This window comes from Chinchilla lanigera, unplaced genomic scaffold (genome assembly GCF_000276665.1).
Source record: "Chinchilla lanigera isolate Chin_1 unplaced genomic scaffold, ChiLan1.0 scaffold00005, whole genome shotgun sequence".
Taxonomy (NCBI): Eukaryota; Metazoa; Chordata; class Mammalia; order Rodentia; family Chinchillidae; genus Chinchilla; species Chinchilla lanigera.
This window is the reverse complement of record NW_004955406.1, coordinates 29,571,420-29,594,991: the sequence shown is the minus strand read 5'-3', so window position 1 is coordinate 29,594,991 and position 23,572 is coordinate 29,571,420. Positions and strand designations below refer to the sequence as shown.

General features: G+C 32.5%; 1 protein-coding gene across 1 annotated transcript; it reads right to left on the bottom strand.

Moving 5' to 3' along the window:
- On the bottom strand, positions 1–21,865 carry Rgs18 (regulator of G-protein signaling 18). The gene is made up of 5 exons (XM_005375096.2): positions 21,529–21,865; positions 20,950–21,051; positions 19,867–19,928; positions 3,567–3,733; positions 1–1,885 (listed from the first exon to the last, which is right to left on the bottom strand). The coding sequence occupies exons 1-5, from the start codon at positions 21,645–21,647 to the stop codon at positions 1,628–1,630; spliced, it is 708 nt and encodes a 235-aa protein (XP_005375153.1). The 5' UTR covers positions 21,648–21,865; the 3' UTR covers positions 1–1,627.
- Between the last annotated feature and the right edge of the window lie 1,707 nt (positions 21,866–23,572).

The window sequence follows — 23,572 nt, the reverse complement described above, 5'->3', positions numbered from 1 at the left end:
TTGAAAAATATTTGTAATTATTTTATTATACTTTTAAAGTTGGATGATTTTGAAAAGTATTACAAATAGAAAGACTGTATTATATCTATGTATGTATATAATGTGTATGTTCCCAGATCAACACTGCTAAAATCAGTCCACATTTTTTGTGATGAAACCAGAAAGCATACACCGAATGCTGATTCAGCTCATAAAACACATCTTATAAAGTGAGATTGCCACAGAATAGTATCCATATTGGATAAAGAAAAATCACTTTCTTAGTTGACCTTAAAAATGTATGAAACACTGTTTTTCTATTAACAACATTATAAAGTGTTAAGCTTACATCAAAATAAATGACAGTGCCTCAATTAATACTATCTCACTATCATTCTATGAAAAATGGTTATTCCTTATTTGATAATAGGGATAATCAATAATTAGAGGAGGGTTTACTGCCAAATAAACTTAACTGTATGAATAACAAATTTTAAAATCTTTATTATTTTAGATGATCAAATTTTTCATTTTGTATTTCAATTTAAATGACATTTACCAAAGCCAAATGTGTAGTATCTTTAAATATAGATATTTACAGACTGTGTAATATAGATTTAAAATTAAATATCTCCATAAAATAAACACAAATATGCTCATTAATATAATTTTGGTTGAATAACAGTATTAATTCAGATTTATAATGATAATATAATTAATGTAATAATATGTTGTGAGTATGATAAAATGTGGCAGATGCCTGAATTTCTAAGACCTTAAATTCCTTTCTCCATTACTTCTTCTCAATTCTAAATTCTTCCCCAAATTTAGAAGTACAAACATGAGACCTGTTTAGTCCTAGCAAAAATGTCTTCCTCATTCGAAGCATATTGTCTACTATTTCAATAGCAACTTCATCTAGCAGATGAGGATATACTTCACTTAGTCCCAACCTGGAGATTTGCACAATCTGATTGTGTAACCAGAGGAAATGCTAACATGCACCTGGACAAGCCCATACTCATTCCAGAAGGAGTTCATGCTCACTTATCAACCTAGACTATATTTAACCTGGAAGTCCCTTATAGACATATGTGACTTTGTAAAAGTTCCCTTTGCTGGTGTAATAGTAAAAGTGACATATTTGTGTTCTTGAGCCGGTATTAGTACCAATGTTCATCCTTGCAATCGTAACAACTGGATTACATCTACATTATTATTGAGGTAAAGAGTATTCATCACTATGGAAAACGCTGTCTGAACACATGGATATATAAGTGCTGTTGTTTATACCTAGGAAAAAATACCCATATTAGATATTTGATCAAACTTATGGCAGTTTTGCAAAAACTTAATCTTTACTTCACAATCTTATAAAACATTCAATTTCAAGGCTTATGTACTGCCTTTTAACTAGGAATGAGTTTTCTGATTATGATTGGAAAGATATCAAATGGAAAGTTTTTAAATTACAGAATATATTGGAAGATACAGCATGTATTTCTTAGATAAAAGCTTGGGTTTACATTTTTAAATCATTTCACATGTTATATTTCACTTTTAAAAATGTAATCATTTCTTAACATAAACGTGCCACGTCATAGAAGATCTACAAGTTTACCATCAAAATGAGCAAAATCAACTTTACTTATAACCAGATGGCGACATCGGATTTCACATCTTGGAATTCATTACAGGTAAATGAGCGTGATCGTCTCCTAAGATTTGTTGGTCTCTTAGGTCTTCCCTCTATCAAGTCTAAATAGATATCAGACTTCAGAAATCGTGTATAGCTGTCTTGTTCCATGAGCTGATACACTCTGCTTTGTGCAGCATCGAAACTGTGGAGTGTGGGATGAGTGATACTCTTAGTGATGACTTCTTTGGTGTGAAAATCAAGATTCACCTGTACAGACAGAAACAAAATAGTTAATCTATTTAAGCAGTCATCTTTGAGAACACAGTTCAGGATGGACACAGTGTTGTGTTTTACATATAGTGTGCTTGGATGGCTGTGGTTTTTTTTTTTTTTTTTTTTTTTTTCCCCCTAGGCTGGAGGGATCCAGTGATTTATTTTGAGTTGACAGTTCATTCCACTCCTCTCTTCCTATGCTCCTGGTCCTTCCCTCTTAAGACAGCTGAATGTTGCAATGGTATATGTCATACAGACTGTTAGGTTAGCTCATTCATTTTCAAAGTGGAAAATTGAACTTCAGAAATGTTAAATTATTTGAAAATGGAAAATAGCATGGGGTGTATCGTGGACTTCATGATAAGACATTGGTTAATCTCAGCACTCGTTTCTTTATGCTGTGATGCTTTCCTACATGAAAATATATGCTAAAGTATGAAGGTATTTAAAAGGTAACAACATTTTTAATGCCCATTTATCATATTACTACTGGTATAGCTCATTCGGATGTTGGTTTCTTTTCAGGAAAGGTCCGTCATTTTCTCTGGGTAGCACAGCACGGCTAGCTGCTTTTTCTAAACATATGTATAAGGTTGGCATCGGGGAAGGTGGAGTACTACACTGAAAAGCACCAGGTTGAAACGTACAAAAACAAGGACAATGACCATCATTTCTTGTGGAGAAATTATCCACAGAGATAATGCTTTACCAAGAGTGTTACAGTTTAAATCAGAAATGGTCCCTGTAGACCCACACCTTAAGAGCATGATTGCCAATCTTGGTGCTATTGGAAGGTGGTAGAATATTTAGGAGGGGTTTAGTGGAAGGAAGTTGAACCTTAGGGGCACATCCTGGAAGGGGGCTTTGGGATCCTCTTCCTTTCTTTTCCTGCTCTGTTTGCTTATTTATAAGGTAAGCACTTTTTTCTGCCATGTACTTTTACTGTGATGTACTGATTTTTCCACGAGCAAAAGGGCCAAGGGTTCATGGACTGAAAACTTAAACTATGTGCCAAAATAAGGCTTTTCTTCCATAGGCTGACTTATCTCAGGTACTTGCCATAGAAAGCTAATACAGACAGTATTAACTGACAGTCAAACAAGACTTTTAATAGTGACAGACACTGGTTTACCACCTAAATGAAACACATAATTGTAATCAAAACAAGATACTGAAATTGTTTTTTTCACTTGAACCATTGCTCAGTTTCCATTATTTCTCCACTATGAAATTTTCTTTTAACCCAGTCTACAGCAGAGAAATAACTCTGTGTGGAAACAATTTGCGTAGATAGATAACATAATATTAAGATGAGACAACATAACATTACAGTGGTACATATGAACTGTGTCTTCATTTCTCTTGCCTTCATCACTTATAGAAACACTGTTTCTAGGAGAAGTTGCTTCGGTAAAGGTGATTAATATGAAATGTTACTATTTGTATTCACTCAGTCTAGATGAAAATAACTCTAAGAAGTGACTTCTATTATACATTTCCTTCCACTGTAATATCTTGTCATACATCATGTTTTATATATAAATCTATATAAATAATATTTTTGCTTTAACAAGTCTCACACTTTATGTTAGACTGCGTGGGAGGACCAATTTGATGAAGGTAGATTCTCTCAAAAAATTTTTAAGTAGTTATAAAGTTTTCTAATCATCTTTACCTCTTGTGGAGCATCGTTCTGTATAAATTTCTCATATATTGCTTTTGCTTTAAGGATTATTTGTTGAGGTTCCTTGCTTTTCTTGAAATCTTCACAGGCTATCCAAAATTCAATGTTTTCCTCACTGAATTCAGTTTTAAGAAATCTGGTAAAAGCATCCAGTCCATCTACCAAAAAAAAAAAAAATGTTATAAGTAGAAAAAATCAATGCTTAAATATACTACTTGATATCAAAGCATAACTACAAATATTAACAGAAAAGCTATGAATTTTCTGTAATACACCTCAGCAGTCCACATCTTCACAGTATTCCTGATGGTCCTCTTATAAATTAACTCTAATTTCATAACTATGAAAGATAAGCATAATTCTTGTTAAAATAAAGCTAGAATACTTAGGCCTAAGTCCTCATACCGAAGAGTGAGTGGGATTTCTATTACAGATTTTAATTTGTGTCTCTTTTATCCATGTTCCTTCCAGAGTGTGAGGAGTTGTTCAACAAACTCAAGAATTTTTTCTTTGGAACTCATCCTGCCCCCTCTAGACAAATTCCCTGTGCAAAACCTCTTTCTTTCCAGGGTTCCCATAGTCCCTTTACCCGAGTATATCCACCAGAGGAACACTTACTCTTTGGTAAGTATGCAACCGGCCCCGTGTGGGCGGGGCTTAACTTTGCAGACTGGAGGGTCTCTTCAAATATCATGGAGGCCTCTCTTAGTGTGGAGATAAACCATGGATGAGAAGAAAGAGAGAACAGACCATGTAGAAATAGGAAGTGTTCATGGATTTTAAATTCAAATATAGTCTTCCAAGTGGTTTACAGAGTATATTTGTCAAACTAGAAAGATGTATATATTTTAAACTGTTGTTAGATTGATCTATAATTCTTAACTATTTAGACATATAGTATAGTATTTGCTTTTACTCAGAGCCCCATAAATGATAGAGGAAAGTATCAAGTCTTATTGAATAATGCCTAGATTTAAATTCATGCTTAACTTAGTGTATGTGGCCTGGAGTTTATTACTTTTTCTTTCTGTCCTTCAGTTTCTCAATATTTAAAAATAAAATAATAATGATACCTACCTGAGAGGGCTACATAGAAATTGAAATATGTTAAGATATGCAAATTACAGAGGATAGCACCTACCACATAATAACTAAAATGATTTTGGTGGTATTGTTATGGTAATAATATGATGACAATAAGGATATTCTAAGTGATTATGAGTTATTTAAATCTCAACAAGATAAAGTTTACATAGCTAAAAAATGGCAGACTTTGTATTTAAACTGCAAGTCAGTCTAACTTTAAATTAGTATTCATTTAGCTGTTTTTGATATCTTACAATTTTTTTGGCTCATGGCACTTTGGAAGTTAAATTTTAGTTTCAGAAAGTGATAGTTTCACATGTACTTTTAGGAAATAGTCGAGATATCTCAAGTACCTTTTATTCAGCTTTTACCAATGTATCAGCTTGGAAAACTAGAATAAAAGATGACAACCAAGATAATGATATTAATGTCAAGATACCAAATATTATAAGGACACCTGTTTTGTCCTTTTATAGCCATTCCCACATTTCTCCCACATGCAACTCTTTCTTAACCCCTGAGAACCACTAATCTGTCTTCTATTGTTATAATTTTGCTAATTGAGGAATGCTGCATGAAAGAAATGATATAGTATATCTTTTTGGAATGTCTTTTTATGCAGCATAATTCTCTGGAAATTAATTTGGGTATCAATAGTTTGCTTCTCTTCATCATTGCATTTAATTCTCTGCCTGGGTTACACTACCATTTGCTTAATCATTTCTCTACAAAAAGACAAATAGATTATTTTTAGTTTGTTGTTGTGCTACTGTTTTATTAAAAATAAACGTCCTGTAAAAACTTATGTACAGTTTTTAAAAATGTAAACAAAAGCCTTCATGTCTTTGGGGTAAGTCCAAAGAAATGAAATTGTTTTATTTCTGTAGTGGTTACATTATACATGGATTGAAAGAACAGATATGTTTCTTATGGACATTCAAATAAACTATCTCAGAGAAAATTGCATTCAAGTTTGATTGAAATCGTGTTTAGCAATCTTTCTTTAGATTTAGTCTTGCTCTCTAGGATCTGTTTCTGCAGTTACAGCTAAGTTATTACACAGAGAAATCTCACGACTCCCATCTGGATTTCTCACTGACCCTTCCTTTTACAAATGCTAATCTTTATAGGACTCTAGGGCATCATCTTCAAATTCACATTGTTTGATCACTGTCTACGCAGTTGTGTTTTTTGGTTTATATTGCTCTGTTTCCCATTGTGTATGATGTTCTCCAGGATTTAGTTCTTTACATTCTGTCCTATTCTATTGTGTTCTAGTTTCCTCCTCTCTTCTCTATCTTCCTATCTTCACTTTTAAGATTTTTTTCCTGAAAGTATTTCCTACTCCCTACTGTAATTAATACATACTGTTGGCATCTGTAAGGAAAATGGCACCACAAACACATGATTAAGGAAAATAATAAAATTTCTCTGAGTTAACTTTTACATTAAGAAAATTTAAATTCCATCACAAGGAATCATCAAAAGAAAAATCTTTTGATTTCAGATATCTCTACAACTACTGAAATCACTGAATTTTTCTATGCTTGATCTCTTAATCACCTTTTCTCATTTTCCACACTAAAATGTGGTTTCTATTTAACATTCCACTTACATGAGTTTTGCCAAATTAAATTATACTTAGTTAATATATTTTTCTTCAATCCAGATGTTATTTCTTTCTACAACAACCACCGTGATAAAAATTAGTCTGTAATTCCTTTTTATGACACCTACACTGCTGTTTCCTCATATGCCTCTACTCTTACTTCTCTGTACCCTTTGCAGTTTATAATTCTTAAAGTTTCCCTTAAATATCTTTTCCTGTAAAATTATGTCAAATACAATCAATGTACTGATGATTCTTAGAACTCACATCCATCCCCCTTCCTGAGCTCCAAAACTCAGGATGTAGTTAATTTTAATGTAGTTAATTTTGACATTGAATTTCACACCAAAAGTCATGTAATATTTGAAGTCCTCATTTTTGCTTCAAGTATTTTCTGTATATAACAGTTGATCAAAAACTACAATGTGTGGTTAAATAAAAAACACAGTAAAAAATACATTGTCATCCATCCTCTTCAAAACACCCCCCTCACTTTGAATGCACCTATTCCACCATTTCTTCCATTTCTGAAGCGTTTATGGAAGTCCTGTTTCATAAATGTCATTATGAGTTGTGATCAAAACTATCGTGCATGGTGCTGCCATCTCCCATGCAATGGAAAGACATGATCATAACAACATTATGGTGTATCCTGATCAGTGTACTTCACTGGATCTCACACTGTAACTTCTGGCTCTACTCCAAAGTCAAAATGACCATGAAGGGTAAATCTTTTGAATTGATTCAGGCAGCCAGGACAGCACAAATTAAAGATGCTTCTGGAAGGAAACTTCCAGAAGTACTTCAGAAAGTGGCAAGAACAGTGTGATAAATGTATTCAAAATGAGGAAGAGTACTTTTAGGAAGATAACAGCAATGTATCTTTTATTGTAATAATTTTAAAAAATTAAATGTTCACTGTATTTTGTGATAACACTTCATATGTTTCCCCTTCTATAACATTATCCAGTCAGGGACATAAATCCTGACAGTATCCTCAAACCTGCCAACTTTCTCCCTTACATACATGTAGTTCATAATTAAATTTTGTGAATTTCATATGTCATAGCCTACCTTTCATGTGACATCTATAACTGCTTTAATCAGATCAGAATGATCTCTTATGTAGATTACTACAAGAAATTCTTAACCATAATTCTGGCCCCAGGTTTCCCCTGATTCTCCTCCATCATCTCAGTTTATCAGAGTCTAGTTAGTAATATCTTTCTGTAGGACGAATTTCATGATTCTTCACTGTTTAAAAATTTCAACTAGTGCCCAATTTCCTCATCTTCTAAGCTGCAATCACAGAGAAGTCCTTATACTTGCAGTGTAGACTGCATTTCTGTATCTCTTAACTCTAGCTCCTGTGGGAAATGCTTTACACTGTCCTATGCCAACTTCCTTTCTCTGTTTTCTTCAGTCTAGTTCACATAGTACATTCACATTTAAATTTCAGGTCATCTTGTTTGGAAAAACTCCATCACTCCTTGAAGAATAACTTGGATGCCCTTTATATATGGCTTTCTAGTGTCCTGGATAACCCCTAAAAAATCATACTACACTTTCCTTTTGTTGCCTTTGCTACATTAGATTCTAGAGATTAAAATCCATGTCTAATTTGCCAACTCTCCAGTCCTCAGTATGAAGAAATCACTGAATAATTACTTATGAAAAAAGTCATAAACAATGGAATTGATAATAAAAATCTAAACTTTTAGCAAAAGCCACAAAATTTGCATAAAAATACAAATTACTCAAAGAATTTCAGGAAATATTTTATATTGTAAATGAACTGTCAGACCTATAATATATGTAACAGAAATTGATCATCAGAGTCAGGTAGCATAAAAAGCAAAAGAAAACAAAAAATCTAACTGTACATATGTACAAATACATGTAATTAAAATATATCAGACTCTAAACAAAACAGTCTTTCCCCAAACTTGATGCCACAAAACATTTAATTAATATTCTAATTTTATGCTTGGCAGGCAGATTTTTTTAATAGGATTTGGCTTCTTCTTTGGATATATAAAAAGCTAGGGAAATAACTATCAGTGACAGTTTTATTTCTTAATCCATATTGCTTAGTTGGAACTCAGCCTCAAGAGCTATGTGCATGAGAACTATACTAAGAATTGGGCCTTTTCTGGCATGCTAGCAAGATAAAGCATCAATTCTCAGAGCCTGTGAGTTTGACACCACCCCACATGGGCTTCAGAAAGCCAACAAACCTCACTGAAGGTTCACTCTTCCTCTGGGATACCACTGTGTGACTTAAGCATGTTCTACATTCTAAAGTGCATTCTTAAATGGTCAACAATTATATTATATATGTGTTGTTGTACGTGGAACTCCCTACTGAACAACACACTAATTTATTGAAAAATATTCATTATACATTATGTTTGCAGACACTGTCAGCAAACCTAAAGGCAGGAAAAACTCTCTAAGTTGATATTTGATCTATAGATTCTTACCTTAAAGAGAAAAAAGTACTATTAAAACTTGCAAAAGATGAAAAGCCATGACAGGGTTAGTTTGATCTCTTAAATAAGACTATGTCTTTTTTCCAGAAGGTGTGTGGATTCAAACTTGACACTAATAACAGAGTTAAAAGGGATCCTTGAGTATTTGGAGGAAAGCAAAGGTGATCAAAGAATTTAAAAGTGAAATTAAAAATTATTTACAATTAAATTACAGTAGAAGTATAGCACAATAAAATGTGTGGTATGTAGCTTCATTAATGATTAGATTGCATGAAATGTTACACTAGTAAAAGAAAAGTTTCACAAAAATAAAGATCTAAGTTTACACTCTAAGAAGTATGAGAGAGCTGGGGATATAGCTCAGTGGCACAAGCACCTGCTTGGCAAGTGTAAGGTCCTGAGTTCGATTCTTGGTACCCAATAACAAAAAATAAAAAATAAAAAAGTTTGAGAAACAAGAATAAATGAAATTCACATTAGAGAGAAAAAACAACAATAAAAAGAACAGAACTGTGTCATGGGAAACATCTAGAAAGAAAATTAATGAAATCAAAGTTGATTCTTGGAAAACATTAATAAGATCCTTAAAAGCCTATTTTACATTACAAAGAAAACTATGGATTTCACCACAGATTTTACAGATATTACATAAATACTAAGTGAATATTTTGAATGACTTCATGGTAATATACATAATTTATAATAGAAGAGGAAATTCTGATAAATTATGTTTACCCAAAGTGATACCAAAAGAAATTTAACAATCTAATAGCATAATTCAAGTAATAAGCAGATTTCTTTTAAAAAAGAATCTTCAGACAGATAAACAACAGAACAACTTTTAGTCCTAGATTTTGTGAATTCCATCAAATTTTTTAAAATGTTCTAATCTTTTACAATTTCTTCTAGAAAACAGAGAAAGAATTGATTCTTTTCACCTCATGTTTTGAAGCTAGGATAGCTATAAAACCCAGATCTGACAAATATACTATTTCCTCTTCCCCCAAATAAAATAAACAACAGTGCAACAAAACAAAAAAAACTATGTAGTATTATTTGTTATGATAACAGGTGCAAAGATTCTGAAAAAACTATTAACTCCAGCAATTTGTAAAGAAGGGAACCAAATATTCAGACAATTGGGCTGAAAAACTTCTGAAACAAAAAGAATTTATAAGATTTTCTGTCTGCACAATGTATTGTCATTTCTTATATTCATTACTCTCTAGAGCTCTTCCTTTGGTCATATATATATATGAATATATATATATCTCCATCCATATGTAATAAAGCAAGAAGAATGGATCACTTTTGGTAGAATGATGGCAATAACCAATTTTTTTACATTTTTTACATGTCTGAAAATTTTAAGAGCTCTGTCTCCATATTATTTTATTTAATTTCAACACATACCTAAATACATCCTCTATTCTTATATGAATGGGGAAACTAAGTTTGGGGTAAATATAATTGCCTTGTTTTCCCTTTTAAAAAAAATCTATGGAAGTTTATTTACTCAGGAAGGTCATATTCCTTGTGGTGGACAGAAGAACAGCCTGAAGTCCCATAACCTTATATGTAAAAGAACTTTGTGTATTTGACAGTGGCTAAGGACCGTAAGATGAGAAGAACTTCCAGGTAGAGCAAACAAAACCACAAGTCCAGAGATGCCACAGGAGAAAGACATGACACTGCACTGCCGACTGTGAAGATGGAAGAAGACATTCATGGACCAGAGAATGTGGTGAATTCTAGAAGGTGGGATTGTTCCTACAGTTACATCTAGCAAGAGGATGAAGAGCTTGGTGTATTGTAAAACTACAAAGAAATTTCCTGTGTGAGTGACCTGAGAAGAAAGGCATTCTTCCTGAGACCCTCCAGAAAAGATCACAACATGCTAACACTGTGATTTTATTCTGATGGTAGGCATGGTGGCCTCCTGGACTACAAAACTTCTAGATAATAAATGTATACTTGAATCATTAAAGTTTTGCTTATCTCTTCTAGCAGCAAAACAAAATTAATATAGTCCTCAAATTTCCCTTTTCATGTTACGATTTGTTTCTCCTATAAATAATATTTGCTCTATTTGTCCAGAAGCTGCACTTTTTATGTTGTAAGCAATCTTTTAAACACAATAAAGTTCCAGCAACTTACTGTGTAAAAATTGGCAGTTAAAAAAAGGTTGTGATAATAACCAGATATCTCTAAGCATTAGTGTACCCATGTCTCTGACCACTGCCACGATGTAAGTTTCTGCTACCTCATTGCTACTTTCATTAGAGTTTTTGCTGGTGAAAGTGCAGGTTCTGCTGATACTTTTCCTCAGTAAATTGACCTATGCGCCTGAGGTTTGTAGTTAATAAGCACCAGATATTAGTGAAGAAATTAGGGAGAAGAGGAACCATCAGGCTCAACAAGAGTTGAGAAGGCACTTTAAGGCTACAAGCAGCTTGAAGAACTTATCAACAGCTGTTAGATGCAGGTAAAATAATTCCAACTCTAGCACAGCCATCTTATAGAGGTGGTTCCTGAATGAGTCAGCAAGTTCTGACCATTTACACACATCAAATGTGATCAGTGTGAGTGATATTTATTACCCTTCTTATTTCTCAAGCTCAGTTAGTGTATTATTTTCAAGATTTATTTCACACATGAACAGTGCGCTTTTTCGAAGAATGTAAAAGGGAAACATAAATGTCAATGATTCTTTGAAGCATTTTGATACATAGCAGATTTCCTCCCAATACCTAAAAATATATAGGTTTTTCAGTGTAAAGTTAATGGTCTATTTCTAGCTTTAGTGTTTTTAAACCTAAATAGCTGCCAAGGTGAACAATAGGGAGTCAGATCAGCTGGTTTTACCATGGTTTAGGAGCAATAAATGCCCATAGTAATGTTTGTTAGCGTGTCCTTGCTTGATTTTCCTTCCCATGACTCCACACGCTTGTCAGTGCTGAATTGTAAAAAGCAAACAACAAAAAAAGCAGTCTGTGTCGTTACTATTATCCAAGAGAGAGTACAAACTTTTAGTTTTTGAAATTTAATTGCAATCCCTTCAAGACTTTAGACTCAATTGGACTCTTGTGCTGATAATTTGAAGAAGTAGGGTAAATAAGCTTCAGGTGGCTACTGCTTGGCGATAGCTTGAAAAATGTCTTTTAAAAAAGTTATGTATTTTTAAAACTGTTTTATTGCCTAATTAGTTTCGCTTTGCTTTTTTTTATCTCTGTTTCTTGTCTTGCTCTATAATAGTTCCTGAAGGAAACAGGAAACTAAGGCAGAACATGTTTTTCAATTTCCACACTGGCATTAGTGGCATTTGGAATGTGGGGAATGTTTAGGTCTGTAAAAGAAAACCATGTCAAGAACAATTAATTCTGCATCAGCTGGCTTTATTCAAATTTTCCCTTGATGAATACTTGTGATTAAAAAAAAAATTACCTGTTTAGCAACCTTTTACTTCCTCTTTCAAATTTCTTACTTCCTCTTTCAAATTTCTAAAATGTTTGCTATTTTTCTCCAAAATTAATGTCCATTTTTTGTTGAATTATATTTTAAAACACACACACACATACACATATAAACTGTCTTAATTTGTCTCTAATAACTGTTTTCAGAGCTGATAGGTTCTTTATATTTTTGTAATAGAATTCTGAAATTTCTTACTGCAGGGTCAGTATGTTGATGTGCATTACTTGGTAATTGCTAACTAGACTTTTACAGAGAAGCTTTTGTCTAGAAATTAGAAAATAATTGAGAAAAGAGCAAAAACATTATGAGAACATTTTCAGATAACACAAATTTAAAAACCACAAAGTATTCACATGAAAATTTGCCCTTGATTGATATTAAAAGTGTATCACTGGGGATTATCGCTCCATTTGTTTACACATGATAAGAATTTTAGTTTGTTCTTAGTTAGTCTTGTTGTTATTTAAATAAAATTGAGGCAAAGTTGACAAAATGAAATATCTGTTATATTTTAATGAGGGAATAGTCTGCTCTAGGTCAGATCTCGTCAGAAACCAAGTATTTGTTTATTTGTTTATGAATAAAGTTGCACTGGTCCCAGTGAAGGAAAAATTTGTAATTTCAATTTAGTTTATCCCTAATTCATTTGCAATCATAGGTTGAACAGATTTTAATACCAAGTTATTCCTAAAGTGAGCTAATAAATAATTGTGATGATTTAAGAAAAATCCAGCCATTACTTCTCATCTTCATAGAACTCAGTTGAAATGAAACATTTTGTCATGATACTTAAAAGGAATTGTTCATAATCCAGATAACTGAAAATTGTGAGTTATTAAAAATTTCTTTTGTACTTATGAATCACCTGATATCAACTTGAGGACAGTGTTACGTGTATGCGTGCAATAAAATTAATAATAATAGTTAAAATTTTAAATGTCTGCTAAGATCTTAGGACGCTGTTTTTTTTATTTGCAAAACTCTATTTTGTGTAGCAGTCATATGGAGTACAGTACATCTTGCTATGTTAGTGTTTGCAGATGAAGAAGTTGATGTTCAGAAATTTAAGGTGCCCCACATCTTACAACTGGTGAAATGATTGAACTGAGCTATATATGTTGTTTAAAATTGTAAGACCTTTGTCACTACACTGCCACAACAATGGCAAAAGCTTTACTGTTGAGGGGTATGGAAATTAATAGGCATGACAGGCATATATGTACTAAACACTGAGGAAGGGTAATTGCAAGGTTGCTTATTCTGCTTGGAGCAGCAGAAGAAAATCAGAAATCAGCTTGCAAGGAATTCCAATAGAAGTCTTCCAAATAATAGCATAAAATTATATCAAATATAGTCCCTTAGTACTTCGCAAATCAGGACTATTGAGTCTGCGGCAGCTGCTGTTTTCTGGAATATTATGCAAAAGTCTTTTGTTAGCAGGGTTAGTCTTGAGTTTGACATAGATATTCAAAATGAAGTCAGAGTGCTAACATCAAGAAAAGTGTTCTGTATTCTTGTGAGCGCTCATGATGCGTGAACCAAAATGAATGAATTTTGCTGGCATTATATGAATATAATGGTGAAAACCAAATACTAATTCAAGAAATGAGTGAAAGATAAATGGAAAAGGTGCTCATTCATTTAAAATTTTAAGTAGATTGTTTTTTAAAAAGTAATATGCAACGTTGTGCAAGTTCATCCCAGTGCATTCATTCCTTCTCGTTTCTCTTCCTCACTCTGGACAGCCACATTAAGTCAGGTCACAACAGAGCCATTTCTCACACAGAAGCAATGCAGTGCTTACTATGCAGTGCTTCCGAAGGCAGCGGTGGTGTATACAGCTGCCAAAAGTGCTTGATAGAACCTGGGATTAGAATTCACACTGGAAAAAGCTGGCTCAATGTGTCATAGAAACATAAAATGCTTGTAATTGCATGTTTCTAAATTGAAACTCTGGCATCTGTTGGGGTATTTTTTTCTCATGCCAACAAACCAAATGAAACAAAAAGTCAAGAAACTTTGAAGTTGGAAACCCAAGTACAGTATAATGTCCTCAGTACTGGATCAATTTGTAAATCTTTATAGCTCTGACCCGGCATGGATGTGTGATTTCTTTTGCAATAATGACTTACTTTTAGGATCCATTTCCAATGTAGAGTGGATTTTATTTATTTTTACCCTTTAAAAAAGAAAGTGGTTTCTGTAAGTCAACTTGCATCAGAAATTTAACTTGTAGAGGACTAGAATCCTTTACTGTACAGAGAACTGTTAACTGGTTAACTGTAATTGGCGAGAGCGACTGGAAAAGTCACGAAATGAAATGTATAAGGAGAAGTACTTGTTTCCTTCCCTAAAAATGAAGTATACATTTCCTTGCAGGCCTTCCCCAAAGACAGTAATAAGTATTTTCTGCAGTGTAATCAGTTCATATATTTTAATCAAGATAGTGCCCTGACGTGCATATTCCACTCCTATCCTTACATATTATGAATCGTTCTCAGAAGTGTATTTATGACAGCCACAATTCAAAGTGCAGCAAGTCTAAATGAAAGTCTTTAATAAAGTATCTAAAAAATTGTAATTATTTGCAAGGACTAGAGAAAAAAGATCCACAGAAAAAAACATAAAAATTATGTATAGTACAAAGATTGTCTTATTGATACACTCCTTTCACAGACAATAATGTTCTCTTTCAATTATCACCTCTGTGAAATAGTTAGAACATCTCTATCTATGCGGTCACTCTTTATATTTTAGGTACACACTTAAAAAAGGTCTGTGAAACTTCTGATAAGGCTTCCCATGAACTAAACAAGTTCAAACTGCATCCTACTACCTTCTCATATGTCTCATCCTTCCCCTTCTATTTCTCATATATAACAAGAAATGTGTTATTAATACAGCAATGAAATCTCAAGATCTTTGGCCCATTCTTCTTGTTGCTTATTTTTTCATCTTCAAATTCTACACAATTTACACACATTTAATAATTTGGAAAGGTCATCAATTTCCTTCCACAGTGTTTCATTTTTATTAATTAGGTTTATTGGTACGTTTTAGGTTTATATGCTGATTACATTCACCATAGAGAATTTGTACCAGTACATGCTTCTTACTCACAGAAAGTTTTTATATTTTAAGAGAATTATAGGAAGCCCATTCATAGTATTCTGCTTTCCATCCATGAGGTTTAGCTATTAAATGGACAAAGTCTCCAAAAATCTGTCACCAACTTAGTTTACAAATATTTTTCTTTCTTACTGCCTTGCCTCAGTGAAAGTGAAATGCTTACTTTTTCAAATTATGTAAAAATTTCTTATTTCTCTCATCATTTTCATGCTATTTTCTCTGATCAGGAATGACCTTTTCTTCTGTCTTAAATTCTTGCATGCATCTGTTTAATCTCTCTTTAGTGATTTTCTAAAGTCTGCGTGATATGTTTCACATTCTATAGCATTTTAAAAACTAGCCAATTATTTAAAAAGCTATGTATTAGTCAGTGGTATAATTTTGCTTTCAAAGGTGTCTTACACAGAACCATATATGCATTTATGTATTTAAATAAACACACATGTGTATATAATATATATAATATTTTACTTGCATTAATATATTTCATGTATTTGGTGATAACATTTATAAAGTCAATCACTGAAGAAACTGCTGAAGACTTAATTTGAAATTGATCACGAATGGCAGGTATAGTCTGGTACTGGTGCTTAATATATTAGTGCTCTATTTTTGTCAAAAAAACTTGGGAATTAATAATGTGTATATGTAATTTTAAATTATAAGTTTTTATGATTCATTTTCTAAATTCCAACAAATATATACTAACAAATGAGAATCTTAGAAAATCCTGTGTGAAGATAGCACAGGATTTCCATATACCTTACACTCAACTTCTCCTTGTTATTAATATCCTACATCAATATAGCACACATGTTATAATTAAGGATTCTATTTTGATACATAGCGTTAACTAAAGTCCATACCATATTTATTGAAGTTTACCTCTCTATCTAAGTGCATTAAACTAAATGAATGAAATCTGAATAAAAATGTAGAATTTTTAAAACATCTCCCTGGATACTTGTGTTTCATTGGAACACGACAAATACCAGTTACTTTCTCTTTTGGTTTCATGGGTCTTGTCTGACAGCTGAAGTCCAATCTCTCTTTTGCAAATTAAGTTTTTCAATAAAGAATTGTTTTATTTTTCAATTCCTCAGTACATCGCACTGCTTAAAACCTCATGCTTATATTGTTCTTTGGTTGGATGCTCTCCTTTCCTTTTTGTCCAGCTACTGGATTTTGATTAATCCCCTAAAACACAGGGTGAGGACCTTCTATTCTGTGGTTTCATTCCTAAAGCTGCTAAAAATCTGTTTGCAGTGGTTTTAATATTGTCTCTTTTCATCAAGTGAAATACTCAGATATATATAAAATTGAATTTAACCATTACAAGTATCAGCTTTTTAACTGATTATTTTAGGCTCTATAATTTAATATTATAATTAGCATTGCTATGAATATAATTGATTTAATAAAATAAGTTACATGATTTCTTAAGCACTTTGGTCATAAAAGATTATATTCATGTTTAAGTGTTGATTTTGTTATTCACATGACCTCATTTTGATTTAAATTGCTGTTTACGCTCTTTAATATTTTTGCGTAGGGGAAAAGAGTATCACATTCAACCTTGACTATTTCATTTTAAGGTCTGGTAAGGAAGAACAATTACAGGATGTCAGGTAAGGTTTTTTTTTTTTCTTTTCAGTAGAACTAATTACTTTACTAAACCATTCTTAACTTTAGATGATGAGAGCATGAGAGAATTGTTGCATAACAATGCATTAAAATTAAAGTTATAAATGCAGTTCGCATATGGATTTCAACAGACATTTTAACCCTTTAGCTCATTACTATTCAGCTAAAGTATACTGGAAATAGAAAAAGGTTTGTAGACTTGTTAGTAGTTATTAGTCTTCCTTGTGGCAGTAGTTATTGACATTTGTGTAGTAGCTAACATTTATTGGTTTCTTATTCATCATCTCATTTAATCCTGACAGAAATCCATTTCTATTCTGACTAAAAACGTTATCTTTATTTACAGCTGAGGAAACTGAAAGTCTGACTGATTAGCAGGCTTAACTAAGATTTTACAACCATTTATGTTTCAGAGGAAAATAATAACTAAAATCTCAAAGGAGCTCTAGAATAACTTTTTCCTAGAAACAAATTCAGTTTCATTAGGGGAGTGCTTAATATTTTTCAGTGCATATGCTAGATTTGGTGATGCCAAAAAAGTCTTACTTCCTTTAATATATAGTGAAATTGTAAAAAAAGTAATTCTACTCTTTTGTTATTTTTCTCCTCATTCTCATTGTTAAAGAGACTGAAGAACTGTGATGTGCCAAATATTGCATATAGAAGAAGACTAAAACAAAACAAATTTTGGAGGCATGAATTATGGAGAAAAGTTATACAAGTTGCTGTAAGTAACCTATAAAGACCATAACCGGGGCTGGAATAAAACAGGAAGCAGGAGAGTGAGGATGACCTTATTCATAGCCAGGATATGGAATCGAGCTAGATTTCCATTAGTGGATGAATGGATAAACAAATGGCTGTACATAACGAAATCTGACTAAAATGCAGCAATAAATGAAAATGGAATTCTGTTATTTCAGCAGTATGGATGGAACAGAAGGACATTAGGTCAATGTTGGCACAAACACACATATTACATGGTCTTACTCATGCAAACTAAATAAATTTATCTCTTAGAAGAAGAAAGTAAAATACTGGGTAGCAGAGAAGAAAGAAGGGCAGGAGGAACAGACTGTAAGAGAAAGTTTGGTGATTCTGTGCAAAAATATAGGGAGAAGAGTAAGTCCTAATGTTTTATTGCACAGCAGGGTAACTATAGTTAATAATAATTTATTGCATATCTTAAAATAGCTAGAAGAATGAATTTTGAATGTGCCTAACACAAAGTAATAATAACTACTTAACATTATACATAGCCTAATTACCTGGATTTGACATTGTATATTGTACGTGTGTACAAATAACACACCATGCAACATAAATGTGTAGAATTGATACTTATCAATTAAAATAATGAGAAGACAAAACAATTGAAATGGCACAGGTTTGTTATATATATAGCAATAATTTTCATCATAAAGCAATTATAAGAAATGAGGAAAAGTGTATAACTGAGGAAAGCTATTTAAGGAGCTATTTATAAGCCTCAAAATAAGGAGTCATATTAGTATGAAGGTAAAATAAGGAGGTGGAAGTATTGATTTATATTTTTATAAGTTCAACTTTCCTTTCTTACCACTACACTCCATTCTCATTTATTAAACCCCAATGTAAATTTGATTTGATTTAAAATTTTATTTCTGTACCTATACATTTCTTTCATTGAGTCAATATTACAGTTCAAAGGCAGACATGTATTACATTGGAAAAGGGAATATTTTCAGAGACAATCTGCAGAGATAGAATTTTTATGTCAGTAAATTCAGGAAAATAAGAAAGGATCACCAACACCATATAGAAAGTTAAACAATAAAGCAGGAGAAAATACAGAAAATGAGAACAGACAGGAAAAGTTGGTATTTCATTAAATGGAGGAAGGTATGAGACTGAACGACAAGTACTTCATTTCCAGGTTCTCTGGAATCAGGAACTCCTGCTCCCAGCAAACAGCTTAGCATGTGAAATCCACTGAACATTGCTGTGTACAGATGTTAGATCTTGGAATGGTCCTGGGAAGAGCTTGAAAGTAATTTGTTTCAGACAAAGAATATGTTAGGGAACAGGGACAATTTTCAGTGCAAATAAAAGCTGTGTGCTTGCAGAGAATGCAGTGTTTGTTGCTGCTCAGCCGACCAGTTCACGCCAGTATGGAAAACCATGTGGTTTCCCATTGGCTACTCGGTACAAATTGTCAGTTTTCCTACTTGTAAAAAATTGTAGACTTAATAAAGGCAAAAATATTTGCTTGCCTGCTACCTGTACAAATTGACTAAATTATCAATCCACACAGCCGGCCTTCTAAACCAGTCTGTACTGAAATGTGTGCGGGTCAAATAGGGACTCAACTCTGTCCTTATCCTCTATCTAATATACAAAGCTCTACCTTAAATACAGACCAGATTCTGAACATTTCTACAAAATTCTGCTTTAAAAATAGATGACTGATATAAAGTATAGACTGATAAATTTATAAAACTTTAAAACCTATTTTCTTGAAATTTTCTACATGTCCACACAGGAATTACTTTCCATTTTTTGATAGTTTAGCAATGAAAATAATATAGTTCACTCACTAATCATAGATAAAATGGAAAATCTTTTAAAATTCAGAAAAATTAAACATTTGGAAATTACTACAATATAAAGAAATAATGAACACTTCATCAATAATGAGAAAATCTAAAAAATATTTTCCATTAGCTTTTTTGTCATTTACCTACCTCTTTTTACCTGAAACTCGGATTATTGAAACTGACCAATCAGATAAAATTGAATAACTGTTTTGTATAATTACATGCATTGTTTGTTAAATTTTCCACTAAGGCATAAATTACATTGTAAAAATATCACAAACCTCTATGGCAAAGCAGCTTGTCAAAGGATTCCCCCCATTTCACTGCTTCTTCAGGAGAGACACTGTCCAAGAAACAAAATGTTTTATAGTGGAGTGTGTACAAAGTCTGTTTATGAATCTGCTCAAACATATGCTGTATTTCTGCTCTTTTCAGTTAATATTTTACAGGGTTTCTTTTTTGATTTTTATATCATGAAAGTCATTTAAATTAATAACTTCAAAAACATTGGTCAATTTTCTTTTGAAATTTGCCAATTGAACAATGGGTTAACATTATGGATTGCTCATTGGTGTAACATTTTTTAAGAAAGAAGATAATTACAAATTAAGTTAAGCATCACTAAGCCAAATAAAAAGTAATTAGGTCAACTATCTTTAACTCAACAGCCATGAAAACCTAAATTTAAAATAAGTATCTTTCAGTCAAATATTTTTCCTGCAATTTCCTTGAAGCTCTAACCACAATATGCTGCAAATTTTGTTTTTAACAATACAGGAAGTTTGACCAATGAAGTTATAAAGGGATTAAAAAAATATAACACAATTTAAAAAATTCAACAAATATTTTAGGGATGTTGATAATTTAGAAAGTTGAATATTTTCCTGGATCTTTTATTGGTATATTCAAAATTGGAAGATCTGTATTAAAATAGTATAGAAAGCTAAGGTAATTCTATTTTGTTTGAATTAAATGGTAAAGCTCTAAGATATCATTTATTTCTCCATTATTATACTTAGTGAATTTTTCAAACTCCAGAGGAAAGAGATGAATAGCTCTTTTCTATGACATTTCATTGTGTAAAGAAATTAATGTTATATAAATTTATATAAAGGGAAATATAGTGTTTAAAATTAACATGTATATACTCTTAAAGAACACATTTAAATGTTCATATATTATTTAAATTCAAACTATCAGTTTTTAATTTTTTGAATTAGTCCTAGTTTCTCAGAATGAGATCTATAACTTTCCTTATATCACTGTGGAAGTTCCAGTAAAGTACAAACCCCTAATTCCCTACTTTTTCAATCTTTAATTACAAAATTAACAAACTCTCCCCCTGCACACCCGAAGTTATTCACCTTGTTTCTCTGGCCAAGGGCCGAGATCTACTGGAGTGGGTCTCTTCATGTAACTCAGCTTTCTGAACAAGAAGACTTAGCCTGTTTCTTTTTTCCTTAGCTCTGTAAAAAACAGCAATAGCTTCACAACAATTTATATGACATAAAATTCCTTCTTCTGCCTACCAAAGAAGTATGAAATTGTTAAATACCCACCCACACACTCACAAATACACCACCCCACACACATGCACAAACCTTTTTGAGTCACATTTAAATGTTCTGTTTGCAGAGGAATTAGGATGGCATATGCTAGATATGTTCTTTTTTCCTTCAGGACAGATAAATACTTGAGATTATATTTCAGCCAAGATTATTCAAGTTCTTTAGTTTGTGCAAAATTACTACATTTCTAAAAGATGAGAACACTTTATATATAGGAATTGTTTACTCCTAATAAATTTTAAAAAGTTTTTTCCAATTACAATGGAAGAATTAATATATTTTCAGCCGTATATTTCAAAAGTAAGTGCTCACAAATAATTCAACATCAATCATGTTTTTAAAAGCATAAGATGAATTAAAAATTTATAATTTTACCTGTTTTTGGCTTCTTTGCTTGTTTCTTCTTTTTCTGTACCATGCATTAGCTTGAAGAAAGTTTTTTCTTTTGATTCACACATATTTAAGTGAGAAAAGAAAACTAAGGATGTTTCCATTTTCTCCCTCCAAAATAAGGAGATATCTAATTTATTACATTGTTCTCTAGTGTATGGGTTAATGCTATATCATAGTTATAGTTATACATGGCAGAAGAAAAAGCTGTCTCAACTCTATCAGCAATGCACACACACAGACACACACACACACTCACACACACACACACACACACACACACACGTCAAAAGCTGTGTTTCTGTCCGTGCAGAAATGTAGAACTGAGGAAATGAAGTACAGTTTTTACCTAAGCTATTTAGGGAAATGATATTACACATTTTCGAAATGACTGTTGGTTTCCAAGATAAAGACTGGTATTACCACAGTCCAACTTCTCTTTCAAGTTTGCGCAACCAGAATGATTCTTTAATAGACACTGTCATTTCCCTTAGGAACTTTTGAAAAGTCTTTCAATGTGTATTAAAATGCATTTTTTATTGCATTACTTTATTTTTAGAATGGACACTTTTATCTTTCCATCCAAAGATATTGTCTTCTCCATTTTTTCAATATTATTTTTATATAACTCAGAGAGTTTAAATTTTCTTGGCAACAGTTCCATACCATTCTTGATAAAAGTGTGTGTGAGTGTGTGTGTGTGTGTGTGTGTATCTGTGTGTTATTTGGATTGACCTGAGGCCCTTTACACTGAGCTACATCTGCAGCCTACCTGCCTCTCTGTTTGCCTGTCTGTCTGTCTACCTATCTGTGTATCTACAACTTCTTGATAGAGTCTCTAAGTTGTCCAGACTGGGCTTAAACTTGCAATTCTCCTGTCTTAATCTCACAGAGGGCTGGAAATACACACCTGTCCAACACATCCACTAGTAAACGTGTTTGGAAAAATATTGTATCAAACATTAGAGAGGGGTTGGGGATTTAGCTCAGAGGCAAAGCGCCTGCCTCGCAAGCGCAAGGTCATGAGTTCAATTCCCGGTACCGGAGAAAAAAAAAAAAAAAAAAAAAAATTAGAGAGTATGTTCTCCTATTCCCCAAAATGTAAGTTTATTTATTTTAGTACTTTGAGTTGATTAAATTACATTTAATTCACATGATCTTTTTAGTCCCAGTTACATTTGCTTAACATGTTGCATCGAAATAAGACTATCAATAAACTTTTGTCATTGAAAGAGACAATGTGAAGCACTTAATTCAGAAATTTCTAACCATAGATCCATAGAAAGATTTCAACATATTTTTGAAGTTTTATTAATATTCATTACACAGGAAAAAAATTATGGAATTTTTTTCTCAAAACTATACTCTTATTTTTTCCATATTTTTGAGTAATACATGTTTGTAGTATATGTCTATATTCCTTTTGAGGAATTGGTTCATATACAGGAAACATCTTAATTTCTTTTTTTTTCATTCTTTATCCTGTCTCTCCCTCTTCCTCCAGTCCACCTCATAATCCCCTTCCTTTTTTGTGTGTGTTTGCAGTACATAATGTTTACATTCCTCTGTGGAACTGGCACATGTACATAACACATCTTAATTCCTTTGTTCATTGTCTTTTCTCCCCTCCCTCTATACTCTTTCTTAAAATATAAATGAGTTTTTTTGTTTCAAATTTGCCCTTTTTGCTATTCTGTTAAAATATATTTTCAGTGAAGTATTTTCATTAGAGATGAAAGCTTGTGTTTTGGTTTATGCAGAGAAATATTGACCAGTCCAAATTTGTTCAGCCTGCACTATTTTCACTGTTAATTAAAATCCAAAATTCTGAGAAATACTGTTCTTGTCCACAATTTACAATGTCTAGAAAAATAAACAAAGGACCACTGATATCGAGTGATGCATTCCTGTACAGCCTGAGAGAGGACAGTGGGATATCTGGAGCTGACAGCACCTTTGCTCACCAACAGTGTGTGCAGCAGTCTTCCCAGGAGTCTTGAGCTCCAGTAGTGCATTATTTCATTCATCT